Source organism: Leptodactylus fuscus, unplaced genomic scaffold, assembly GCF_031893055.1.
Source record: "Leptodactylus fuscus isolate aLepFus1 unplaced genomic scaffold, aLepFus1.hap2 HAP2_SCAFFOLD_204, whole genome shotgun sequence".
NCBI classification, from domain to species: domain Eukaryota; kingdom Metazoa; phylum Chordata; class Amphibia; order Anura; family Leptodactylidae; genus Leptodactylus; species Leptodactylus fuscus.
The window spans coordinates 107678-131501 of record NW_027440227.1 but is presented as its reverse complement, the minus strand read 5'-3'; the positions used below and the strand labels follow the sequence as shown (position 1 = coordinate 131501).

At 47.4% G+C, this 23824-nt stretch overlaps 1 protein-coding gene across 1 annotated transcript in view; it reads left to right on the top strand.

Annotated features, from left to right (window-relative positions):
- The first annotated feature begins 6949 nt into the window (after window positions 1–6949).
- Window positions 6950–23824, top strand: part of TMPRSS2 (transmembrane serine protease 2) — a 28058-nt gene continuing 11183 nt past the window's right edge. The window contains exons 1-10 of the mRNA XM_075261562.1: window positions 6950–7014; window positions 9489–9693; window positions 11599–11685; window positions 13061–13168; window positions 14591–14717; window positions 18173–18280; window positions 18419–18462; window positions 18594–18765; window positions 19307–19473; window positions 19752–19850. Of these exons, the coding sequence (XP_075117663.1) occupies window positions 7006–7014; window positions 9489–9693; window positions 11599–11685; window positions 13061–13168; window positions 14591–14717; window positions 18173–18280; window positions 18419–18462; window positions 18594–18765; window positions 19307–19473; window positions 19752–19850 (1126 nt within the window). The 5' untranslated portion in view covers window positions 6950–7005. The remainder of the gene's footprint in view (window positions 7015–9488; window positions 9694–11598; window positions 11686–13060; window positions 13169–14590; window positions 14718–18172; window positions 18281–18418; window positions 18463–18593; window positions 18766–19306; window positions 19474–19751; window positions 19851–23824) is intronic.

The following is a 23824-nucleotide window of genomic DNA, read 5'->3' as shown; positions in this document are numbered from 1 at the left end:
ATTATGTCCCATAGTGGCCCCTGCACACAGTATTATGTCCCATAGTGGCCCCTGCACACAGTATTATGTCCCATAGTGGCCCCTGCACACAGTATTATCCCCCATAGTGGCCCCTGCACACAGTATTATGTCTCATAGTGGCCCCTGCACACAGTATTATGTCCCATAGTGGCCCCTGCACACAGTATTATGTCCCATAGTGGCCCCTGCACACAGTATTATCCCCCATAGTGGCCCCTGCACACAGTATTATGTCTCATAGTGACCCCTGCACACAGTATTATCCCCCATAGTGGCCCCTGCACACAGTATTATGTCTCATAGTGGCCCCTGCACACAGTATTATCCCCCATAGTGGCCCCTGCACACAGTATTATGTCCCCATAGTGGCCCCTGCACACAGTATTATGTCCCATAGTGGCCCCTGCACACAGTATTATGTTTCTTACCTCTCCCGGGCCTCCGATCATTATACTCGGGGGGGGGGGGGGGGGGGGTCTGCAAAGACCCAGAGTATAATAGTCTTTGTGGGGCCCGCGGTGTGACTTACTGATCCCGGCTGAGCCAGGATCGGTAAGGAAATAGGGCCTGTTACCGGCTGGAGGGTAACTGCCTATTTAAAAAAAATCACAGTGGTAGCGGCTGTCACCGGGCCCCTAATGTCCTAGGCCCTGTGGCAGCTGCCTCTGCGGTAGTTACGCCACTGACGTACCCCACCCCAAAGTGGGCAATCCTATCCAGCTGGGGGTCCCAGGAAGGTGGGCCTGTGACTGGGGGCAAAGCTATAGGAGGTGCCCAAAAGCCTGTCCACAATATAAGAAGACACCAGTATCACAGATAGCGCAGGGTAAGGGGGACCCTGGTACAAACTTGGGGTCCAGGAGCTTAACATTTGGACCCTGTGTAAATCCCTGTCTTCGTGCACGGTGGGCGTTGTGTTCACCCCCCAGCGTCATCTTGCTTTTTCTGCATAGCTCCTCCTGCTCCTTCTTCTTCACCGCCTCCAGCATTGTCCTTCCTGGCGGTTTCTATTGAAATTTTGCGCATGCGCAGTGGCGTCCCTCCGGAGTGCTACTGCACACGCTCCAGCGCTAGCTTGCAATGTTCAGGAAAAAGGCGCTGGAGCGTGTGCAGTCGCACTCCGGAGGGACGCTACTGCGCATGCGCAAAATTGAACCATTTCAAAGGTAATTTAACAGCACCTGATTAGCATTATTAAAGGTTCAGGCATATCTTTATCTCAGAACACTAAAATGTGATGAGGGAGCCCCTTTAATTTGGCACATTGACTATGGTAATGGGACCGATGGGGCCCCTCAGGTATAAGGGCCCAGTTACTGTAGTATCAGCAGTACTCCCTGTGGACCTATTTCTGACAAGCCATAGTCAGGTGGGACCAGCCTGCGGACCCCTCCCATAGACCCTGGTGAATGCTTAGATTTGTCTACAGAGCCCCTTTAGCCTTTGTGGCCACTACTTGGCTGACCACTAGGTCTAACCTAAGGCTCGTAATACACAAATGTAAGACTGGAGACGGGTTTTTTGAATTTTTTTAAAAAAATCTTTGCCTCCTATAGATGAACCTCCTGGCGCAGAGGACCGATCCCAAACTCCACGTCACAGGAGTCCAGAGAGCTGAGATACGTAGAGCTGAGATACGTGGAGCTGTACGTGACCTCACACTACACATCTGTCCGGGTCACTGTCACTGAGTAGGGACAAAAATCACTGGAGCTGCCCCCATGTCAGATCCATGTAGTGTGAGGACCCCATCAAACAGCCCCCCAATATCTCGTGTCCCCCCCCCCCCAATATCTCGTGTGTCCCCCCCCAATATCTCGTGTGTCCCCCCCCCAATATCTCGTGTCCCCCCCCCAATATCTCGTTGTCCCCCCCCCCCCAATATCTCGTGTCCCCCCCCCCAATATCTCGTGTGTCCCCCCCCCCCAATATCTCGTGTCCCCCCCCCCAATATCTCGTGTCCCCCCCCCCCAATATCTCGTGCCCCCCCCCAATATCTCGTGCCCCCCCCAATATCTCGTGTCCCCCCCCAATATCTCGTGGTCCCCCCCAATATCTCGTGTTCCCCCCCAATATCTCGTGTCCCCCCAATATCTCGTGTCCCCCCCCCCAATATCTCGTGTCCCCCCCCAATATCTCGTGTCCCCCCCCCCAATATCTCGTGTCCCCCCCCCCCCCCATATCTCGTGTCCCCCCCCCAATATCTCGTGTCCCCCCCAATATCTCGTGTCCGGTCCCCCCAATATCTCGTCCGTCCCCCCAATATCTCGTCCGTCCCCCAATATCTCGTCCGTCCCCCCAATATTTCGTGTCCCCCCCCAATATCTCGTGCCCCCCCCCAATATCTCGTGTCCCCCCCCCCAATATCTCGTGTCCCCCCCCCCCCCCCAATATCTCGTGTCCCCCCCCAATATCTCGTCCGTCCCCCCGGATACCTGTGAGTGGGTCGTTGCTGTCGCGGCTGTCTTTTCATTATAATTGATTGGATGGGGATCATTTTGTGAACATTAAACCTTTTCAAGTCCAGGCAGATCAATGGATTATTGTGACAAATGGGTCTTGTATCCCGTCAGGCCGTTCTATAAGCAGCGGCGCCTGCAGTCCTGACATCTGCTGATAAGATGGCGGTGTAATAATCGATAACTGGCTGCTATGGCGATATTCTATAGGAGATGCAGATATTATGATTATTATATAGGAGGTGCAGAGTAGAGACGCCGACTCTCTAACATTCATTTTGGGTTCAGGGCCCTGATTCATTTTGGGTTGAACAATTTCAGATAGATCAGGACGTGACGTTATTATACAGAGGGGTCTCTAAAAACAAACAAAACCCCCCCCCGAACCATTTCTACTCCCGTTCCCTCACCTCCTCCGGACCTTCTTACGGCATTCGGTGCTCTCCTCTCCATTGTCTTGGTGACGTCCTGCGCAGAAGTTCACCGGTGAGGCCTGTGATTGGACCATGGTGGTCACTTGGGTACACTTGGCTTCATGGCCCTCTGTGCGCCCATGTGACTGCTGTAGCCCAATCACAGGCCTCAGTGGTGACCCCGATGTCATCAGGAGAGCACATAGGTAAGAGAGGGTGAGTATGACCTCCCCGGGCCTCCATCTGTCATACGCTGAGGTCCGTAGTATCATAAGTTACCCCAATGACTGTCGGGGCGGCCGCTTTAGTTTGTTCCAGACAAATCCCCAATTGTTTGATCTTGTTTAAAAATATTTGGGTTGAACCCGTCTCAAGAAGCAGCAGCTCGCCCATCTCTAGTGCCATGGTAGCCGTCTCGCTGCCACGTAAGGCGACCCCCATAGTTGATTTAGTATTAGGACCCAGGAGCACCAGTTACCCCTCCCCCACCCCTGCACACAGACATATCGCACTGTACAAATCCGCAAAAAAACCTATTGCACCTTATTATATCCCCTACAGTATTATGGCGATATCATGTATGTGACAACGGTCCCAGATAGACTGCAAAAAAGGCGCGACACATCCAAGGATGGCCCAAGGGGGAGGGGGCAATCTCATGGCGGAGCAGAAATGGCCTGATTTTGGTTTGGTGACTCCGCTGCCATAGATTTGGTACTTGTCCTGCCCCTCAGGTCCTGCACTAGACCTCACACAGCATTTCAGGTTTTCTTAGAGCGTCCCATTAAATTTATACATTTCAGCAGCACAAAGTGACCTCCAGGGGGAGACAAGACAATATGGACGTGACGGACAATATGGACGAGACAGACAAGATGGACTAGACGGACAATATGGACGAGACGGACAAGACGGACTAGACGGACAATATGGACGAGACAGACAATATGGACGAGACGGACTAGACGGACAATATGGACGAGACAGACAATATGGATGAGACGGACAATATGGACGAGACGGACAATATGGACGAGACAGACAAGATGGACTAGACGGACAATATGGACGAGACGGACAAGACAGACTAGACGGACAATATGGACGAGACGGACTAGACGGACAATATGGACGAGACAGACAATATGGACGAGACGGACGAGACGGACAATATGGACGAGACGGACGTGACGGACAATATGGACGTGACGGACAATATGGACGAGACGGACAATATGGACGAGACGGACAATATGGACGAGACGGACAATATGGACGAGACGGACGTGACGGACAATATGGACGAGAAAGACAAGACGGACTCCCATGTTAGGCCCCATTCATTATAGGAAAAAGACATTACAGGTAAGATGAGAGCCTGCAGATACCGGGATACAGACCAGCGCAGGCATTGTCCTATTGAAGTTAGTGACCCCCCCCCCCCCCCCATGTCTCCCCTCCCCCCAGGGTGGCTCGCTGCAAGGTCTGTAACCTGTAAAATGTGCAGCTTATTATATGACACCTATAAAACCCTGTAATAAAGCCCTAAATACCGCGACCTCCGGGAACACTCGGTTGTAGCAGAGGCGGAGTCACAATGGGACAAATTCCATAAATGTTACTGCAGCGAAAGCTGTGAAAATGGGCGTGGCCTATAAATGGAACGTCAACATTGATTTACGAAAGGCTGTTCACTTATCTGAACCCAGATGAGCCGCTTCCGATTCACCAATTTTCACTCTGGCTATTAAGCCTAATAATAAACAGATTCTTCCTAATTCTTTACCTCATTTACATTTCCCCGTCACTACTGGCAATAGCTTAGCTCCTCCCCCTCCCTGCACTGAGCATGTCTAGAAAACTCTCCCATAGACCTTAATGAGTCGGAGCCAGACTATTGCCGCCTATGGCCATGACTGTGCTGTAAAGCAGATCCCTAAGTGCTGTTAACAGGGCAGAGTAGGAGCTCAGACAAGATGGAGGAAAGATGGCCGCCCCCGTAATCAGGGACAGAAAATAGAAAATAAAAATGGGTTAGAAAATTTCAACAAATAAATTTTAAAAAATTAGTGACCCATTAATTGTAAAGACAATGGAGGCTAAAATAAGATTAGACAGGCGGCTCCACTGGATGACAATCCCTACGTGTAAGAAGAATTCCTACATAATAGGGATCAGCAGCAACAAACCTGGCAGTAAGTGCTGACTCTCCCAGCAGCGCCCCCACAGGTGACACAAAGCATTACACAGGTCAAGTCCTCCTGGGTGAGAGACGCTCTGTCCCACCTGAGGGTCTGTGTCGTCTGCAGTGGAGAACCTAGCCCCTCTGCTGTCTGAAGCGGACGATCAAAAGACACCACCCCTCCCCCGTATTGAGTCCGTATTGAGTGGTGGGGGTGGATTGTCGTTCATCTTTTGATCATCCGCCTCAGACAGCGGGGGTGGGGTGCTAGCAGTAACATTATAATGAATACAATGCAGTAATACTCACAGGAGACGTCTTCCCATTTCCCGTCTCTTCCCTTTCGGCCGCCATCACCACTTCTTCCGGCTGTGACTTGTCTCTGTAAAGTTTGCAACACGGACATCTTTGTCTTCTCACTTCTCCTCGCACCCATCCCATATATATATATATATATATTATATATATATATATATATATATATATATATATATATATATATCCCACAGCGGCCCCTGCAGCCTATATTATGCCCCACATTTGCACACCTATGAGCTATTATTATACTCGGGGGGGGGGGGGGGGGGGGGGGCTTTTCAGACCTCAGTGAGGGAACGCAATAGACACCGTTACTCACCTCTCCGGGATCCGATGTTACTCCGAGCAGGCTTCGGGCCTGTATGGTAATGTGTCAGATGTCACGTGGTCTGGGATATTATCATATAGGCCCAAAGCCTGTAGTAGCAGTAACAGGCTATTGCTACTAGCACAGGCTTTGGGCCTATATATCTACCATACTGTATAATATATGTGCCGTACTGTATAACATTTGTACAACTAGCTTCTGCCTGCGACTTCGTTTTGTGTGTTGTTGGTGTCGATGATCTGCCTATATTCAGCAAATTGCTGCCGTCGATGGTATCCCTGCTCTGGCGTTTCAGCAGCTCTTAAGCTATCCTGCTGCTGAACTTGTTCCTCGCACCGTGCCTGTGATTGCTCCGGCATCTCAGCAGCTCGCTGGGACACCATATAATGAGCATGTTGTTGGTGCCGATGATCCCCGTCAGCTCCACTTGAGGAGAACTCTGTGACTTCTGGCTTCTTCATAGATCTCGTTGTTTGTGACAAATTAGATTTTCTTTTTCCCGCCATGTTTAATATCAGCAAACTGCCAATGTGGAGTAAAGGTGTTTTCCCCTCCAGTGTGTCAGCACTGCCTGGAGCAGATCAGATAATATGCAGATGCTTGTACACAATGGACTGAGGGTTAGCTGAGTGTTACATAGAGAGATAACAGCCCTGGGACCTGAGATAAGCGGCTGCAGGAGCAGTGTAATATAGTATGTGCCCATAAATCCAGATCAGTAGTGAAGCCATGTCATGTACCGGGATACAAAGTAGCCGATGTGTTACTCCAGGTTACAGAGTATCTATGGGACACGTAATATAGTATGTGACCATAAATCCAGAACAGTAGTGAAGCCATGTCATGTACCCGGATACAAAGTAGCCGATGTGTTACTCCAGGTTACAGAGTATCTATGGGGCAAATCTCATCCAAATCCAGTCAGAGGTTTCTGTGATTGAGGAACAAACATCCAAACTGTCACATGTATAATATGAGTAGGATACTGTATAATATATGTACCGTACCTTTAAGTGTTCAGTGCACCCCCTATAGCAGGGGTCAGTAACCTTCGGCTCTCCAGCTATTGTAAAACTACAACTCCCAGCATGCTCACTTGCTCTGCCGTTCTTGGCACTCCCATGGAAGTGAATGGAGCATGCTGGGAGTTGTAGTTTCACAGCAGCTGGAGGGCCAACGATCCCCTGCCCTATAGCTACAACCTAGTATACAATACCTTGTCTTTTTCAGGGCTCATGAAGTGAAGATTTTGGATGCTGTGACTGTCCCTCCAATATTCCAGACATGTATCCGGTACGTCATCCATTTCATCTTATGGAGTGAAAGAAATTGCCAAAAACTCGACAAAAATCTGCAGGTTGGATGTAAAGTCCATCGGGTTCTCCCATAGACCTCAGACCATTGCTGCCTATGGCCATGACTGTGCTGTAAAGCAGGTCACTAAGTGCTGTTACCAGGGCCGAGGAGAAGCTCAGACAAGATGGAGACAAGATGGGGACAAGATGGCCGCCCCTGGCTCTAATAAAACAATAAATCGGGCACATTCCCTTTTAAGATGGATTTCCTGGAATGTAATAGCCCTTTAAGTGTGTCCAGGTGTGCACAATGAGCGCGCCAGGCACTAAATCCTAATCCGCCCTCTCCCGACGTTACTGACCCGGCTAATTATTTCTCTATCCGTTTATTTAACGATTAATGAGTAATCTGCTGGAATGAAGGCAGGGAAATGGCGGCGACAGCAAACACGAAACTGGAAGAGGCAGACGCAAGGCTAGAGACTGGGGCCTAGGCCTAAAGTGTGTGGGGGGGTGTAACTCTGCTCCGAAAATACAGGGACGGGGGGGGGGGGGGGAATAAGACAGGGACTGGGGTAATAATACAGGGACTGGGGTAAAAATACAGGGAATGGGGTAATAATACAGGGACTGGGGTAATAACACAGGATCTGGGGTAAAAATACAGGGACTGGGGTAAAAATATAGGGAATGAGGTAAAAATACAGGGACTGGGGTAAAAATACAGGGACTGGGGTAATAATACAGGGACTGGGGTAAAAGTACAGGGAATGGGGTAATAATACAGGGACTGGGGTAATAACACAGGATCTGGGGTAAAAATACAGGGACTGGGGTAAAAATATAGGGAATGGGGTAAAAATACAGGGACTGGGGTAAAAATACAGGGACTGGGGTAAAATACAGGGACTGGGGTAAAAATACAGGGACTGGGTAATAACACAGGGAATGGGGGTAAAAATACAGGGGACTGGGTTAAAAATACAGGGGACTGGGTTAAAAATACAGGGAATGGGGTAAAAATACAGGGAATGAGGTAAAAATACAGGGACGGGGTAGTAACACAGGGACTGGGGTAAAATACAGGACTGGGGTAAAAAATACAGGGACTGGGGTAAAATACAGGGAATGGGGGTAAAAATACAGGGACTGGGGTAAAAATTATAGGGACTGGGGTAAAAATACAGGGACTGGGGTAAAAATACAGGGACTGGGGTAAAAATACAGGGACTGGGGTAATAACACAGGGAATGGGGGTAAAAATACAGGGACTGGGTTAAAAATACAGGGACTGGGTTAAAAATACAGGGGAATGGGGTAAAAATACAGGGAATGTAGGTAAAAATACAGGGAATGGGGTGTAAAAATACAGGGGACTGGGTTAAAAATACAGGGAATGGGGTAAAATACAGGGACTGGGGTAAAAATACAGGGAATGGGGTAAAATACAGGACTGGGGTAAAAATACAGGACTGGGTAAAATACAGGATGGGGGTAAAAATACAGGGACTGGGGTAAAAATACAGGGACTGGGGTAAAAAATACAGTAAAACGCCTGAAGATTGAGGCCATATGTTGAGTTTTAGTCCCAGCAAAATGAAAAAATTCTGCGGAAAACAGAAACCCTTGGACTTGTGCAGAACGCGGCGGTCAGATCTTCCTGTAACAAGTCACTTTGCCTATAGAGGAAGCAAAAAATGCAGAGAAATGTGATGAAAAACTCTTTTAAAAAAAAAAAAAAAAAAAAAAGATGTTTTGCTGCACTTTTTATTTTTTCAGTCTAATGGGGCTGGTGCAGCAGCCCAATAGTTCTCAAGTTAATGGGCTTAGCGGCAGTACCAGGCTACAACCACAGCTGTATATGTGGCGCTGTGACTGGAAGGATGAAGGGAAGACGGTGCCAGGTGCGGCTGCTCCATCCCATTACCATGAATTTGAGGAATTATACGGGAGCCCCTTTATCGCTGAAGTCGGACCCCAAGAATTAAATATTGATGACGTCTCCTGAGATTCATCCGCAGTTCCGATGTCAATGTATTAACAGGACGGTGTTGATTCTGAAATGTGCGGCTGACTACGGCTTCCCCTGGAAATTCACGTGTCTGATGGGTCTACAATCCAATCATTGGGGCCTCAAAAGGGAAAACGCAGAGATCGTTTTTAACTTTGGAGGACCCCAAATGTCCAGATATTAAACTGATATCCCATTGATTATAATTAGAGATGTGTAATACGTCATTTCCCCTGTGGAGGCGCTGCAGGTTACAGCCAGTCGCTAAGAGTCTCTCTAGTTTATCTCCAGGGAACCCAAATAACAAAAAGAGACTGTCCAAAGTGAGCGACCAAACGTATTCCTGCCCAAAGACCCAAAGGAGCGGTATAATGATCCGCAAAATCCTTGAGAGAAGGCGAGACAATAACGTGACAGAGAATAAGATGTCCCCATAATAATCACTGTCTGTCCCCTTACAGAATCAGCCACCGTACTATGACAATAACGGGTACCAACCGGACCACAACATCTACCACACCCAAGGTCCATACAATGTGTATCAGACGTATCCTCCACCACCGCCGCCATACGTCTCCCCGATGCCGCAGTATTTACCTCAGGTGACTCCTCATCAATCTGTGCCAGCAAATCATCCCACAAGCTCAAAAACATGGATTTCATTCAGTAAGTGTCTGATCTGTACGTACAACTTAGGGTTGTGTGGTTATTGAGGTGCTAATGGGCATAAATACTATAATACTGCCCCTATGTACAAGAATATAACTACTATAATACTACTCCTATGTACAAGAATATAACTACTATAATACTACCTCCTATATACAAGAATATAACTACTATAATACTGCCCCTATGTACAAGAATATAACTACTATAATACTACCTCCTATGTACAAGAATATAACTACTATAATACTACTCCTATGTACAAGAATATAACTACTATAATACTACTCCTATGTACAAGAATATAACTACTATAATACTGCTCCTATGTACAAGAATATATCTACTATAATACTACCTCCTATGTACAAGAATATAACTACTATAATACTACTCCTATGTACAAGAATATAACTACTATAATACTGCTCCTATGTACAAGAATATAACTACTATAATACTACTCCTATGTACAAGAATATAACTACTATAATACTGCTCCTATGTACAAGAATATATCTACTATAATACTACCTCCTATGTACAAGAATATAACTACTATAATACTGCTCCTATGTACAAGAATATAACTACTATAATACTACTCCTATGTACAAGAATATAACTACTATAATACTACTCCTATGTACAAGAATATATCTACTATAATACTACCTCCTATGTACAAGAATATAACTACTATAATACTACCCCCTATGTACAAGAATATAACTACTATAATACTGCCCCTATGTACAAGAATATAACTACTATAATACTACTCCTATGTACAAGAATATAACTACTATAATACTACTCCTATGTACAAGAATATAACTACTATAATACTACTCCTATGTACAAGAATATAACTACTATAATACTACCTCCTATGTACAAGAATATAACTACTATAATACTGCTCCTATATACAAGAATATAACTACTATAATACTACTCCTATGTACAAGAATATAACTACTATAATACTACCTCCTATATACAAGAATATAACTACTATAATACTACCTCCTATATACAAGAATATAACTACTATAATACTGCTCCTATGTACAAGAATATAACTACTATAATACTACTCCTATATACAAGAATATAACTACTATAATACTGCTCCTATGTCCAAGAATATAACTACTATAATACTACTCCTATATACAAGAATATAACTACTATAATACTGCTCCTATGTACAAGAATATAACTACTATAATACTACTACTATGTACAAGAATATAACTACTATAATACTACCTCCTATATACAAGAATATAACTACTATAATACTACTCCTATGTACAAGAATATAACTACTATAATACTACCTCCTATGTACAAGAATATAACTACTATAATACTACCTCCTATATACAAGAATATAACTACTATAATACTGCTCCTATGTACAAGAATATAACTACTATAATACTACCTCCTATATACAAGAATATAACTACTATAATACTACCTCCTATATACAAGAATATAACTACTATAATACTGCTCCTATGTACAAGAATATAACTACTATAATACTGCTCCTATGTACAAGAATATAACTACTATAATACTGCTCCTATGTACAAGAATATAACTACTATAATACTGCTCCTATGTACAAGAATATAACTACTATAATACTGCTCCTATGTACAAGAATATAACTACTATAATACTGCTCCTATGTACAAGAATATAACTACTATAATACTGCTCCTATGTACAAGAATATAACTACTATAATACTGCTCCTATGTACAAGAATATAACTACTATAATACCGCCATCTATATATCATATTTGGTAGAATTTGCTTTTTATGTCTTTTGTATTTTTCTCGTATTCTGCAGATTTCTGACTTTCTCCTTATGTGTCTTACAGGTCGGAAGACTCTTCTCTGTATTTTCTCCACACTCCTCCTCCTTGTCGTCGCCGTTATCGTTGCCGGAGTTCTTTGCTGGTATTTCTGTAAGGTTTCCTTTCTCTTAGTCCTGGTTCACATCTGTGTTCTGACAATCGGTTCCAGATCAGTATGACATCTTCAAAAACTATTTTCATAGCATCCGTATGTGCAGCGGTCTATACAGGCACGTGCAGCGGTCTATACAGGCACGTGCAGCGGTGTATACAGGCACGTGCAGCGGTGTATACAGGCACGTGCAGCGGTGTATACAGGCACGTGCAGCGGTGTATACAGGCACGTGCAGCGGTGTATACAGGCACGTGCAGCGGTGTATACAGGCACGTGCAGCGGTGTATACAGGCACGTGCAGCGGTGTATACAGGCACGTGCAGCGGTGTATACAGGCACGTGCAGCGGTGTATACAGGCACGTGCAGCAGTGTATACAGGCACATACAGCGGTCTATACAGACAGGTGCAGCGGTCTATACAGACAGGTGCAGCGGTCTATACAGGCACGTGTAGCGGTCTATACAGGCACGTGCAGCGGTCTATACAGACAGGTGCAGCGGTCTATACAGGCACGTGCAGCGGTCTATACAGGCACGTGCAGCGGTCTATACAGACAGGTGCAGCGGTCTATACAGACAGGTGCAGCGGTCTATACAGACAGGTGCAGCGGTCTATACAGGCACGTGCAGCGGTCTATACAGGCACGTGCAGCGGTCTATACAGGCACGTGTAGCGGTCTATACAGACAGGTGCAGCGGTCTATACAGGCACGTGCAGCGGTCTATACAGGCACGTGCAGCGGTCTATACAGGCACGTGCAGCGGTCTATACAGGCACGTGCAGCGGTGTATACAGACAGGTGCAGCGGTCCATACAGGCACGTGCAGCGGTCTATACAGGCACGTGCAGCGGTGTATACAGACAGGTGCAGCGGTCCATACAGGCACGTGCAGCGGTCTATACAGGCACATGCAGCGGTCTATACAGACAGGTGCAGCAGTCTATACAGACAGGTGCAGCAGTCTATACAGACAGGTGCAGCAGTCTATACAGGCACGTGTAGCGGTCTATACAGACATGTGCATATATATACATACCCAGAATAGAATAGTGTAAGTGTTATGTATCTCACAGCTTTGACCGTCCCCTGCGTTGCGTTTTGCTCTCCGGTTTTCTCATACCTGCTCTAAGTCTTAGCGTTACATAATGATATTCTCAGTACCTGCGGTCACCACTAGAGGGAGCTGAAGAGCCTACAGCCGTATACACCACCTTCTGTGGGCTCCCCCTAGTGGCGGCTGCAGGAAATCTCCATTTTTACTTTTTGATCTTAACAAATATATTTTATGAAATTAAATCAGCGACATTTTGAAATGAGAAGAAAACGTAATACCGTAATAATCATCATCTTATTGTTTGATTAACATAGTGCTAAGGTGTGAAAGGAAATGCGGCACCTCCTCCACTTGTGTCCAAGCCTCTCAGTGGTGTGACGGTACAGCGCAGTGCCCCAATGGAGAAGACGAGGCGTATTGTGGTATGTGACGTGTATACTGCCATCATATACCCATAAATACTACACATATACTGTAGAGTGATGGGGCTGATCCAGATACAGTGAGGCACCTGACTGGCACCTTGTTTACATAAGGAGGGGGTAATAGATAAAACCAAAAACCTGCTCGTCTTCAGTAGCTGATCCCTTATGTAATGGCTGACTAATAATGATGGCAGGTTACGTTTCCAGGCTCTTGGCTTCTTCCTCAGGTGATCTCTGTCGTCATTATGAAAAAGGGATCAACTACTGAAGACTCGCAAGGTTTTATATTTCCTACGCACTGGCTAACACGGAACAAAAACGGACATATTCCTTATACTGAGGAGGAGGTGACACTGTCATATAGGGGACCATTGTGTGTGTTTCTGGGGGGAGGGGCGGGGTCTGTTGCTATATTTCCTCCCACCACTAGAGGGAGTCCTGTACACAAATGTATTATTGAGCGCTATGAAAGCTGTAAAGACCCCTATACAAGGAGCTCCCCCTAGTGGCAGCTGCCGGACGATATTGGGGTGGGGGGGACGGGGGAGAACAGTAACTATACTGACAGGCAGCAGAGGGGGCGAGCGGTCTATTACAATGTATCGTGTGATATTATATTATTATTACAATGTATCGTGTGATATTATTCTATTATTACAATGTATCGTGTGATATTATATTATTATTACAATGTATCGTGTGATATTATATTATTATTACAATGTATCGTGTGATATTATTCTATTATTACAATGTATCGTGTGATATTATATTATTATTACAATGTATCGTGTGATATTATATTATTATTACAATGTATCGTGTGATATATTATTATTACAATGTATCGTGTGATATTATATTATTACAATGTATCGTGTGATATTATATTATTATTACAATGTATCGTGTGATATTATATTATTATTACAATGTATCGTGTGATATTATATTATTATTACAATGTATCGTGTGATATATTATTATTACAATGTATCGTGTGATATTATTCTATTATTACAATGTATCGTGTGATATATTATTATTACAATGTATCGTGTGATATTATTCTATTATTACAATGTATCGTGTGATATTATATTATTACAATGTATCGTGTGATATTATATTATTATTACAATGTATCGTGTGATATTATATTATTATTACAATGTATCGTGTGATATTATATTATTATTACAATGTATCGTGTGATATTATATTATTATTACAATGTATCGTGTGATATTATATTATTATTACAATGTATCGTGTGATATTATATTATTATTACAATGTATCGTGTGATATTATATTATTATTACAATGTATCGTGTGATATTATATTATTATTACAATGTATCGTGTGATATTATATTATTATTACAATGTATCGTGTGATATTTTCTATTATTACAGTGCGGTTGTACGGACAGAACTTTATACTACAATCTTATTACCCCCCAAAGTCGGCCTGGCTCAGCGTTTGCTTTGATGACTGGAACTCGGTCTATGGACCCAAAGTCTGCCAGGCTATGGGATACAAGTAAGTGGAACACACAGCGCCCCCGTAAGGATGGCAACCACAGCTCCCCTGTAACGATGGCAACCACAGCTCCCCTGTAACGATGGCAACCACAGCGCCCAGTAACAATGGCAACCACAGCGCCCCCGTAAGGATGGCAACCACAGCTCCCCTGTAACGATGGCAACCACAGCTCCCAGTAACGATGGCAACCACAGCTCTCATCAGTAACCCCATCCTCTGCCATTACGGTGCCGGCCACAATGGATCAAACTAGTGATTACCACAGGCTCAAAAACTTGTGTTCCCCTTATCAGTACCAATCAGTGACATAAAGCCCCCAATAACTAGCCGGCCCACCTCCCCAGCTCTACTAGCCGCAGTGCCCCCAATAACTAGCCGGCCCACCTCCCCAGCTCTACTAGCCGCAGTGCCCCCAATAACTAGCCGGCCCACCTCCCCAGCTCTACTAGCCGCAGTGCCCCCAATAACTAGCCGGCCCACCTCCCCAGCTCTACCAGCCGCAGTGCCCCCAATAACTAGCCGGCCCACCTCCCCAGCTCTACTAGCCGCAGTGCCCCCAATAACTAGCCGGCCCACCTCCCCAGCTCTACTAGCCGCAGTGCCCCCAATAACTAGCCGGCCCACCTCCCCAGCTCTACCAGCCGCAGTGCCCCCAATAACTAGCCGGCCCACCTCCCCAGCTCTACTAGCCGCAGTGCCCCCAATAACTAGCCGGCCCACCTCCCCAGCTCTACTAGCCGCAGTGCCCCCAATAACTAGCCGGCCCACCTCCCCAGCTCTACCAGCCGCAGTGCCCCCAATAACTAGCCGGCCCACCTCCCCAGCTCTACCAGCCGCAGTGCCCCCAATAACTAGCCGGCCCACCTCCCCAGCTCTACCAGCCGCAGTGCCCCCAATAACTAGCCGGCCCACCTCCCCAGCTCTACCAGCCGCAGTGCCCCCAATAACTAGCCGGCCCACCTCCCCAGCTCTACCAGCCGCAGTGCCCCCAATAACTAGCCGGCCCACCTCCCCAGCTCTACTAGCCGCAGTGCCCCCAATAACTAGCCGGCCCACCTCCCCAGCTCTACTAGCCGCAGTGCCCCCAATAACTAGCCGGCCCACCTCCCCAGCTCTACTAGCCGCAGTGCCCCCAATAACTAGCCGGCCCACCTCCCCAGCTCTACTAGCCGCAGTGCCCCCAATAACTAGCCGGCCCACCTCCCCAGCTCTACTAGCCGCAGTGCCCCCAATAACTAGCCGGCCCCCCTCCCCAGCTCTACTAGCCGCAGTGCCCCCAATAACTAGCCGGCCCACCTCCCCAGCTCTACTAGCCGCAGTGCCCCCAATAACTAGCCGGCCCAGCTCTACTAGCCGCAGTGCCCCCAATAACTAGCCGGCCCACCTCCCCAGCTCTACTAGCCGCAGTGCCCCCAATAACTAGCCGGCCCACCTCCCCAGCTCTACTAGCCGCAGTGCCCCCAATAACTAGCCGGCCCAGCTCTACTAGCCGCAGTGCCCCCAATAACTAGCCGGCCCACCTCCCCAGCTCTACTAGCCGCAGTGCCCCCAATAACTAGCCGGCCCACCTCCCCAGCTCTACTAGCCGCAGTGCCCCCAATAACTAGCCGGCCCACCTCCCCAGCTCTACTAGCCGCAGTGCCCCCAATAACTAGCCGGCCCAGCTCTACTAGCCGCAGTGCCCCCAATAACTAGCCGGCCCAGCTCTACTAGCCGCAGTGCCCCCAATAACTAGCCGGCCCACCTCCCCAGCTCTACTAGCCGCAGTGCCCCCAATAACTAGCCGGCCCACCTCCCCAGCTCTACTAGCCGCAGTGCCCCCAATAACTAGCCGGCCCACCTCCCCAGCTCTACTAGCCGCAGTGCCCCCAATAACTAGCCGGCCCACCTCCCCAGCTCTACTAGCCGCAGTGCCCCCAATAACTAGCCGGCCCACCTCCCCAGCTCTACTAGCCGCAGTGCCCCCAATAACTAGCCGGCCCACCTCCCCAGCTCTACTAGCCGCAGTGCCCCCAATAACTAGCCGGCCCAGCTCTACTAGCCGCAGTGCCCCCAATAACTAGCCGGCCCACCTCTACTAGCCGCAGTGCCCCCAATAACTAGCCGGCCCACCTCCCCAGCTCTACTAGCCGCAGTGCCCCCAATAACTAGCCGGCCCACCTCCCCAGCTCTACTAGCCGCAGTGCCCCCAATAACTAGCCGGCCCACCTCCCCAGCTCTACTAGCCGCAGTGCCCCCAATAACTAGCCGGCCCACTTCCCCAGCTCTACTAGCCGCAGTGCCCCCAATAACTAGCCGGCCCACCTCCCCAGCTCTACTAGCCGCAGTGCCCCCAATAACTAGCCGGCCCAGCTCTACTAGCCGCAGTGCCCCCAATAACTAGCCGGCCCAGCTCTACTAGCCGCAGTGCCCCCAATAACTAGCCGGCCCACCTCCCCAGCTCTACTAGCCGCAGTGCCCCCAATAACTAGCCGGCCCACCTCCCCAGCTCTACTAGCCGCAGTGCCCCCAATAACTAGCCGGCCCACCTCCCCAGCTCTACTAGCCGCAGTGCCCCCAATAACTAGCCGGCCCACCTCCCCAGCTCTACTAGCCGCAGTGCCCCCAATAACTAGCCGGCCCACCTCCCCAGCTCTACTAGCCGCAGTGCCCCCAATAACTAGCCGGCCCACCTCCCCAGCTCTACTAGCCGCAGTGCCCCCAATAACTAGCCGGCCCACCTCCCCAGCTCTACTAGCCGCAGTGCCCCCAATAACTAGCCGGCCCACCTCCCCAGCTCTACTAGCCGCAGTGCCCCCAATAACTAGCCGGCCCACCTCCCCAGCTCTACTAGCCGCAGTGCCCCCAATAACTAGCCGGCCCAGCTCTACTAGCCGCAGTGCCCCCAATAACTAGCCGGCCCACCTCTACTAGCCGCAGTGCCCCCAATAACTAGCCGGCCCACCTCCCCAGCTCTACTAGCCGCAGTGCCCCCAATAACTAGCCGGCCCACCTCCCCAGCTCTACTAGCCGCAGTGCCCCCAATAACTAGCCGGCCCACCTCCCCAGCTCTACTAGCCGCAGTGCCCCCAATAACTAGCCGGCCCACCTCCCCAGCTCTACTAGCCGCAGTGCCCCCAATAACTAGCCGGCCCAGCTCTACTAGCCGCAGTGCCCCCAATAACTAGCCGGCCCAGCTCTACTAGCCGCAGTGCCCCCAATAACTAGCCGGCCCACCTCCCCAGCTCTACTAGCCGCAGTGCCCCCAATAACTAGCCGGCCCAGCTCTACTAGCCGCAGTGCCCCCAATAACTAGCCGGCCCAGCTCTACTAGCCGCAGTGCCCCCAATAACTAGCCGGCCCAGCTCTACTAGCCGCAGTGCCCCCAATAACTAGCCGGCCCACCTCCCCAGCTCTACTAGCCGCAGTGCCCCCATCATACTGCCCCGGCTGAGTTCCTCTTTTTCTTCCAGGTCCACTTATTCTGGTTACTTTTTGGAAGCGGTTGCAGATTTCCAAGGCTTTGTCAGTGTGAACAGCAGCGTGCCCTTTGTCAGGCTTTACACCAGTATTAGGCCCAGGTAAGACCTCGCCGAGCGGTGCGTCTCCATGGTTACCGACGGCCCAGTCCTGTTGCAGAGCTTCTACTTTGCATTGTTTGCGGCCTGTTCACACTTAGTGCTCGGAGAGGTTTTTCCTGACATTTTCTTTTCTTTCAGGGATTCCTGTCCGTCCGGGAAGGTGATCTCCCTCCGGTGCATTGGTACGTTCTGCTATGTATTGGTATCACCAGTCTCCGCCCCATTGACTCCTCGCTCCGCCTCTCCCTCTTGCCGCTTTGGTCGGACACATCGGACTCCGCTATAAATTCATTTCTTGTTTCTGTACTTGCAGATTGCGGTTATTCGTCCAAGCAGGCGCCATCGAGCAGAATAGTTGGTGGAACGGTGGCCAGGACAGGAGATTGGCCGTGGCAAGTGAGTCTGCAGATCAGGCAATCGCATGTGTGTGGCGGGTCCATCATCACCCCGGAGTGGATAGTCACCGCCGCGCATTGTGTGGAGGGGTAAGTCCTTGTATAATGGCGGGGTATTGATATACAGGCTAGTGGACGCTGTATACAGATTGGCGCCCCCACTGCACTATATGGAAGCGCCTGCTACGTCCTGGGCCCCAGTGCTAAGTCTGCGCCGGCCCTCCGACTACCAAGGCCCAATGGCTTCACTTCTGTCTTCTGTGGGAGGGAAGTTTTTGAGCCCTTGTGGCCCGTGATGCCCGGACGCGCCGTCCTCTCTACCCCTGGACTCCCTCTCTGCTTTCTGGGTCCCTGTTTTGCGCATATTTGAGGGCTCATCTTCCTGTTCAGAGCCTGGCGTCCATCTTGAATTGTTGTACAATAGACCTATGAATGGGGGAGAGCTTGTGCTGCAGCCGGCGCCTGACAGGGAGACGATAAGGATGGCAGCTCTCCTGGGACACGGACTGAGATCCCTCAGCAGCACTTGGCTTATGAGATGACATATTTGGCAGTAACAACCGCCCCGATGCCGCCGAGATGTCTCGTACATGTAGCGGTCACTGTAAGACCTTTCCTTCTTCCCTTCCAGATCTAACGCCATGGCCTCGGCGTGGACGGTCTACGCTGGATCCATCCAAAGATCCTCCGGGCAGGTCTTCTTTGTGGACAAAATAATTTCACACCCAAATTACGATACGGAAACAAAGGATTATGACATCGCCCTCATGAAGCTGAAGAGCAGCGTGTCATTTAGTGGTAAGGGGGGGGGCAATTACTTAATACAAGTCTCCATATGGTCGTGACCCTGCTGGGAATAGCCCCGAGGATTATACCCCTATATAACGCCCACAGCAAAGGCGCCTGAGATCAGAATCTCTGTATTATCTTACTAGTCCTATCAATACAGTAAGAAAGTATCTGCCCCCCTGTAGAAGGTTTGTACAAGGAAACCATAATACCCCAAATACCCCAACTCTAGAATATCCCAAATACCCCAAACCTAGAATACCCCAACCCTAATCATTGTCTTACAGGAAATAACATCAAGCCGGTGTGTCTGCCCAATGAGGGGATGTCCTGGACGGAGAGTCAGAGCTGCTGGATATCAGGATGGGGATACACGTACCAGGGAGGTGAGACCGCACAGTAATGTCATGTATGTACACAGCGACCAGCAGAATAGTGAGCGCAGCTCTGGAATATAATACAGGATAAGTAATGTAATGTATGTACACAGTGACTGCACCAGCAGAATAGTGAGCGCAGCTCTGGAGTATAATACAGGATAAGTAATGTAATGTATGTACACAGCGACTGCACCAGCAGAATAGTGAGCGCAGCTCTGGAGTATAATACAGGATAAGTAATGTAATGTATGTACACAGTGACTGTACCAGCAGAATAGTGAGCGCAGCTCTGGAGTATAATACAGGATAAGTAATGTAATGTATGTACACAGTGACTGTACCAGCAGAATAGTGAGCGCAGCTCTGGAGTATAATACAGGATAAGTAATGTAATGTATGTACACAGTCACTGTACCAGCAGAATAGTGAGCGCAGCTCTGGAGTATAATACAGGATAAGTAATGTAATGTATGTACACAGTGACTGCACCAGCAGAATAGTGAGCGCAGCTCTGGAGTATAATACAGGATAAGTAATGTAATGTATGTACACAGTGACTGTACCAGCAGAATAGTGAGCGCAGCTCTGGAGTATAATACAGGATAAGTAATGTAATGTATGTATACAGTGACTGCACCAGCAGAATAGTGAGCGCAGCTCTGGGGTATAATACAGGATAAGTAATGTAATGTATGTACACAGTGACTGTACCAGCAGAATAGTGAGCACAGCTCTGGAGTATAATACAGGATAAGTAATGTAATGTATGTACACAGCGACCAGCAGAATAGTGAGCGCAGCTCTGGAGTATAATACAGGATAAGTAATGTATGTACACAGTGACTGCACCAGCAGAATAGTGAGCGCAGCTCTGGAGTATAATACAGGATAAGTAATGTAATGTATGTACACAGTGACTGCACCAGCAGAATAGTGAGCGCAGCTCTGGAGTATAATACAGGATAAGTAATGTATTGTACACAGTGACTGCACCAGCAGAATAGTGAGCGCAGCTCTGGAGTATAATACAGGATAAGTAATGTATGTACACAGTGACCAGCAGAATAGTGAGCGCAGCTCTGGAGTATAATACAGGATAAGTAATGTCATGTATGTACACAGCGACCAGCAGAATAGTGAGCGCAGCTCTGGAGTATAATACAGGATAAGTAATGTAATGTATGTACACAGCGACCAGCAGAATAGTGAGCGCAGCTCTGGAGTATAATACAGGATAAGTAATGTATGTACACAGTGACCAGCAGAATAGTGAGCGCAGCTCTGGAGTATAATACAGGATAAGTAATGTCATGTATGTACACAGCGACCAGCAGAATAGTGAGCGCAGCTCTGGAGTATAATACAGGATAAGTAATGTAATGTATGTACACAGCGACCAGCAGAATAGTGAGCGCAGCTCTGGAGTATAATACAGGATAAGTAATGTAATGTATGTACACAGTGACTGTACCAGCAGAATAGTGAGCGCAGCTCTGGAGTATAATACAGGATAAGTAATGTAATGTATGTACACAGTGACTGTACCAGCAGAATAGTGAGCACAGCTCTGGAGTATAATACAGGATAAGTAATGTAATGTATGTACACAGTGACTGTACCAGCAGAATAGTGAGCGCAGCTCTGGAGTATAATACAGGATAAGTAATGTAATGTACACAGTGACTGTACCAGCAGAATAGTGAGCGCAGCTCTGGAGTATAATACAGGATAAGTAATGTAATGTATGTACACAGCGACCAGCAGAATAGTGAGCGCAGCTCTGGAGTATAATACAGGATAAGTAATGTAATGTATGTACACAGTGACTGTACCAGCAGAATAGTGAGCGCAGCTCTGGAGTATAATACAGGATAAGTAATGTAATGTATGTACACAGTGACTGTACCAGCAGAATAGTGAGCGCAGCTCTGGAGTATAATACAGGATAAGTAATGTAATGTATGTACACAGTGACTGTACCAGCAGAATAGTGAGCGCAGCTCTGGAGTATAATACAGGATAAGTAATGTAATGTACACAGTGACTGTACCAGCAGAATAGTGAGCGCAGCTCTGGAGTATAATACAGGATAAGTAATGTAATGTATGTACACAGCGACCAGCAGAATAGTGAGCGCAGCCCTGGAGTATAATACAGGATAAGTAATGTAATGTATGTACACAGTGACTGTACCAGCAGAATAGTGAGCGCAGCTCTGGAGTATAATACAGGATAAGTAATGTAATGTATGTACACAGCGACCAGCAGAATAGTGAGCGCAGCTCTGGAGTATAATACAGGATAAGTAATGTAATGTATGTACACAGTGACTGTACCAGCAGAATAGTGAGCGCAGCTCTGGAGTATAATACAGGATAAGTAATGTAATGTATGTACACAGTGACTGTACCAGCAGAATAGTGAGCGCAGCTCTGGAGTATAATACAGGATAAGTAATGTAATGTATGTACACAGTGACTGTACCAGCAGAATAGTGAGCGCAGCTCTGGAGTATAATACAGGATAAGTAATGTAATGTATGTACACAGTGACTGCACCAGCAGAATAGTGAGCGCAGCGCTGGAGTATAATACAGGATAAGTAATGTAATGTATGTACCTAGTGACTGTACCAGCAGAATAGTGAGTGCAGCTCTGGAGTATAATACAGGATAAGTAATGTAATGTATGTACACAGTGACTGTACCAGCAGAATAGTGAGCGCAGCTCTGGAGTATAATACAGGATAAGTAATGTATGTACACAGTGACTGCACCAGCAGAATAGTGAGCGCAGCTCTGGAGTATAATACAGGATAAGTAATGTAATGTATGTACACAGTGACAGCACCAGCAGAATAGTGAGCACAGCTCTGGGGTATAATACAGGATAAGTAATGTAATGTATGTACACAGTGACTGTACCAGCAGAATAGTGAGCGCAGCTCTGGAGTATAATACAGGATAAGTAATGTAATGTATGTACACAGTGACTGTACCAGCAGAATAGTGAGCGCAGCTCTGGAGTATAATACAGGATAAGTAATGTAATGTATGTACACAGTGACTGTACCAGCAGAATAGTGAGCACAGCTCTGGAGTATAATACAGGATAAGTAATGTAATGTATGTACACAGTGACTGCACCAGCAGAATAGTGAGCACAGCTCTGGGGTATAATACAGGATAAGTAATGTAATGTATGTACACAGTGACTGTACCAGCAGAATAGTGAGCGCAGCTCTGGAGTATAATACAGGATAAGTAATGTAATGTATGTACACAGTGACTGTACCAGCAGAATAGTGAGCGCAGCTCTGGAGTATAATACAGGATAAGTAATGTAATGTATGTACACAGTGACTGTACCAGCAGAATAGTGAGCACAGCTCTGGAGTATAATACAGGATAAGTAATGTAATGTATGTACACAGTGACTGCACCAGCAGAATAGTGAGTGCAGCTCTGGAGTATAATACAGGATAAGTAATGTAATGTATGTACACAGTGACTGTACCAGCAGAATAGTGAGCGCAGCTCTGGAGTATAATACAGGATAAGTAATGTAATGTATGTACACAGTGACTGTACCAGCAGAATAGTGAGCGCAGCTCTGGAGTATAATACAGGATAAGTAATGTAATGTATGTACACAGTGACCAGCAGAATAGTGAGCGCAGCTCTGGGGTATAATACAGGATAAGTAATGTATGTACACAGTGACTGCACCAGCAGAATAGTGAGCGCAGCTCTGGAGTATAATACAGGATAAGTAATGTAATGTATGTACACAGTCATTGTACCAGCAGAATAGTGAGCACAGCTCTGGAGTATAATACAGGATAAGTAATGTAATGTATGTACACAGTGACTGTACCAGCAGAATAGTGAGCGCAGCTCTGGAGTATAATACAGGATAAGTAATGTAATATATGTACACAGTGACTGTACCAGCAGAATAGTGAGCGCAGCTCTGGAGTAT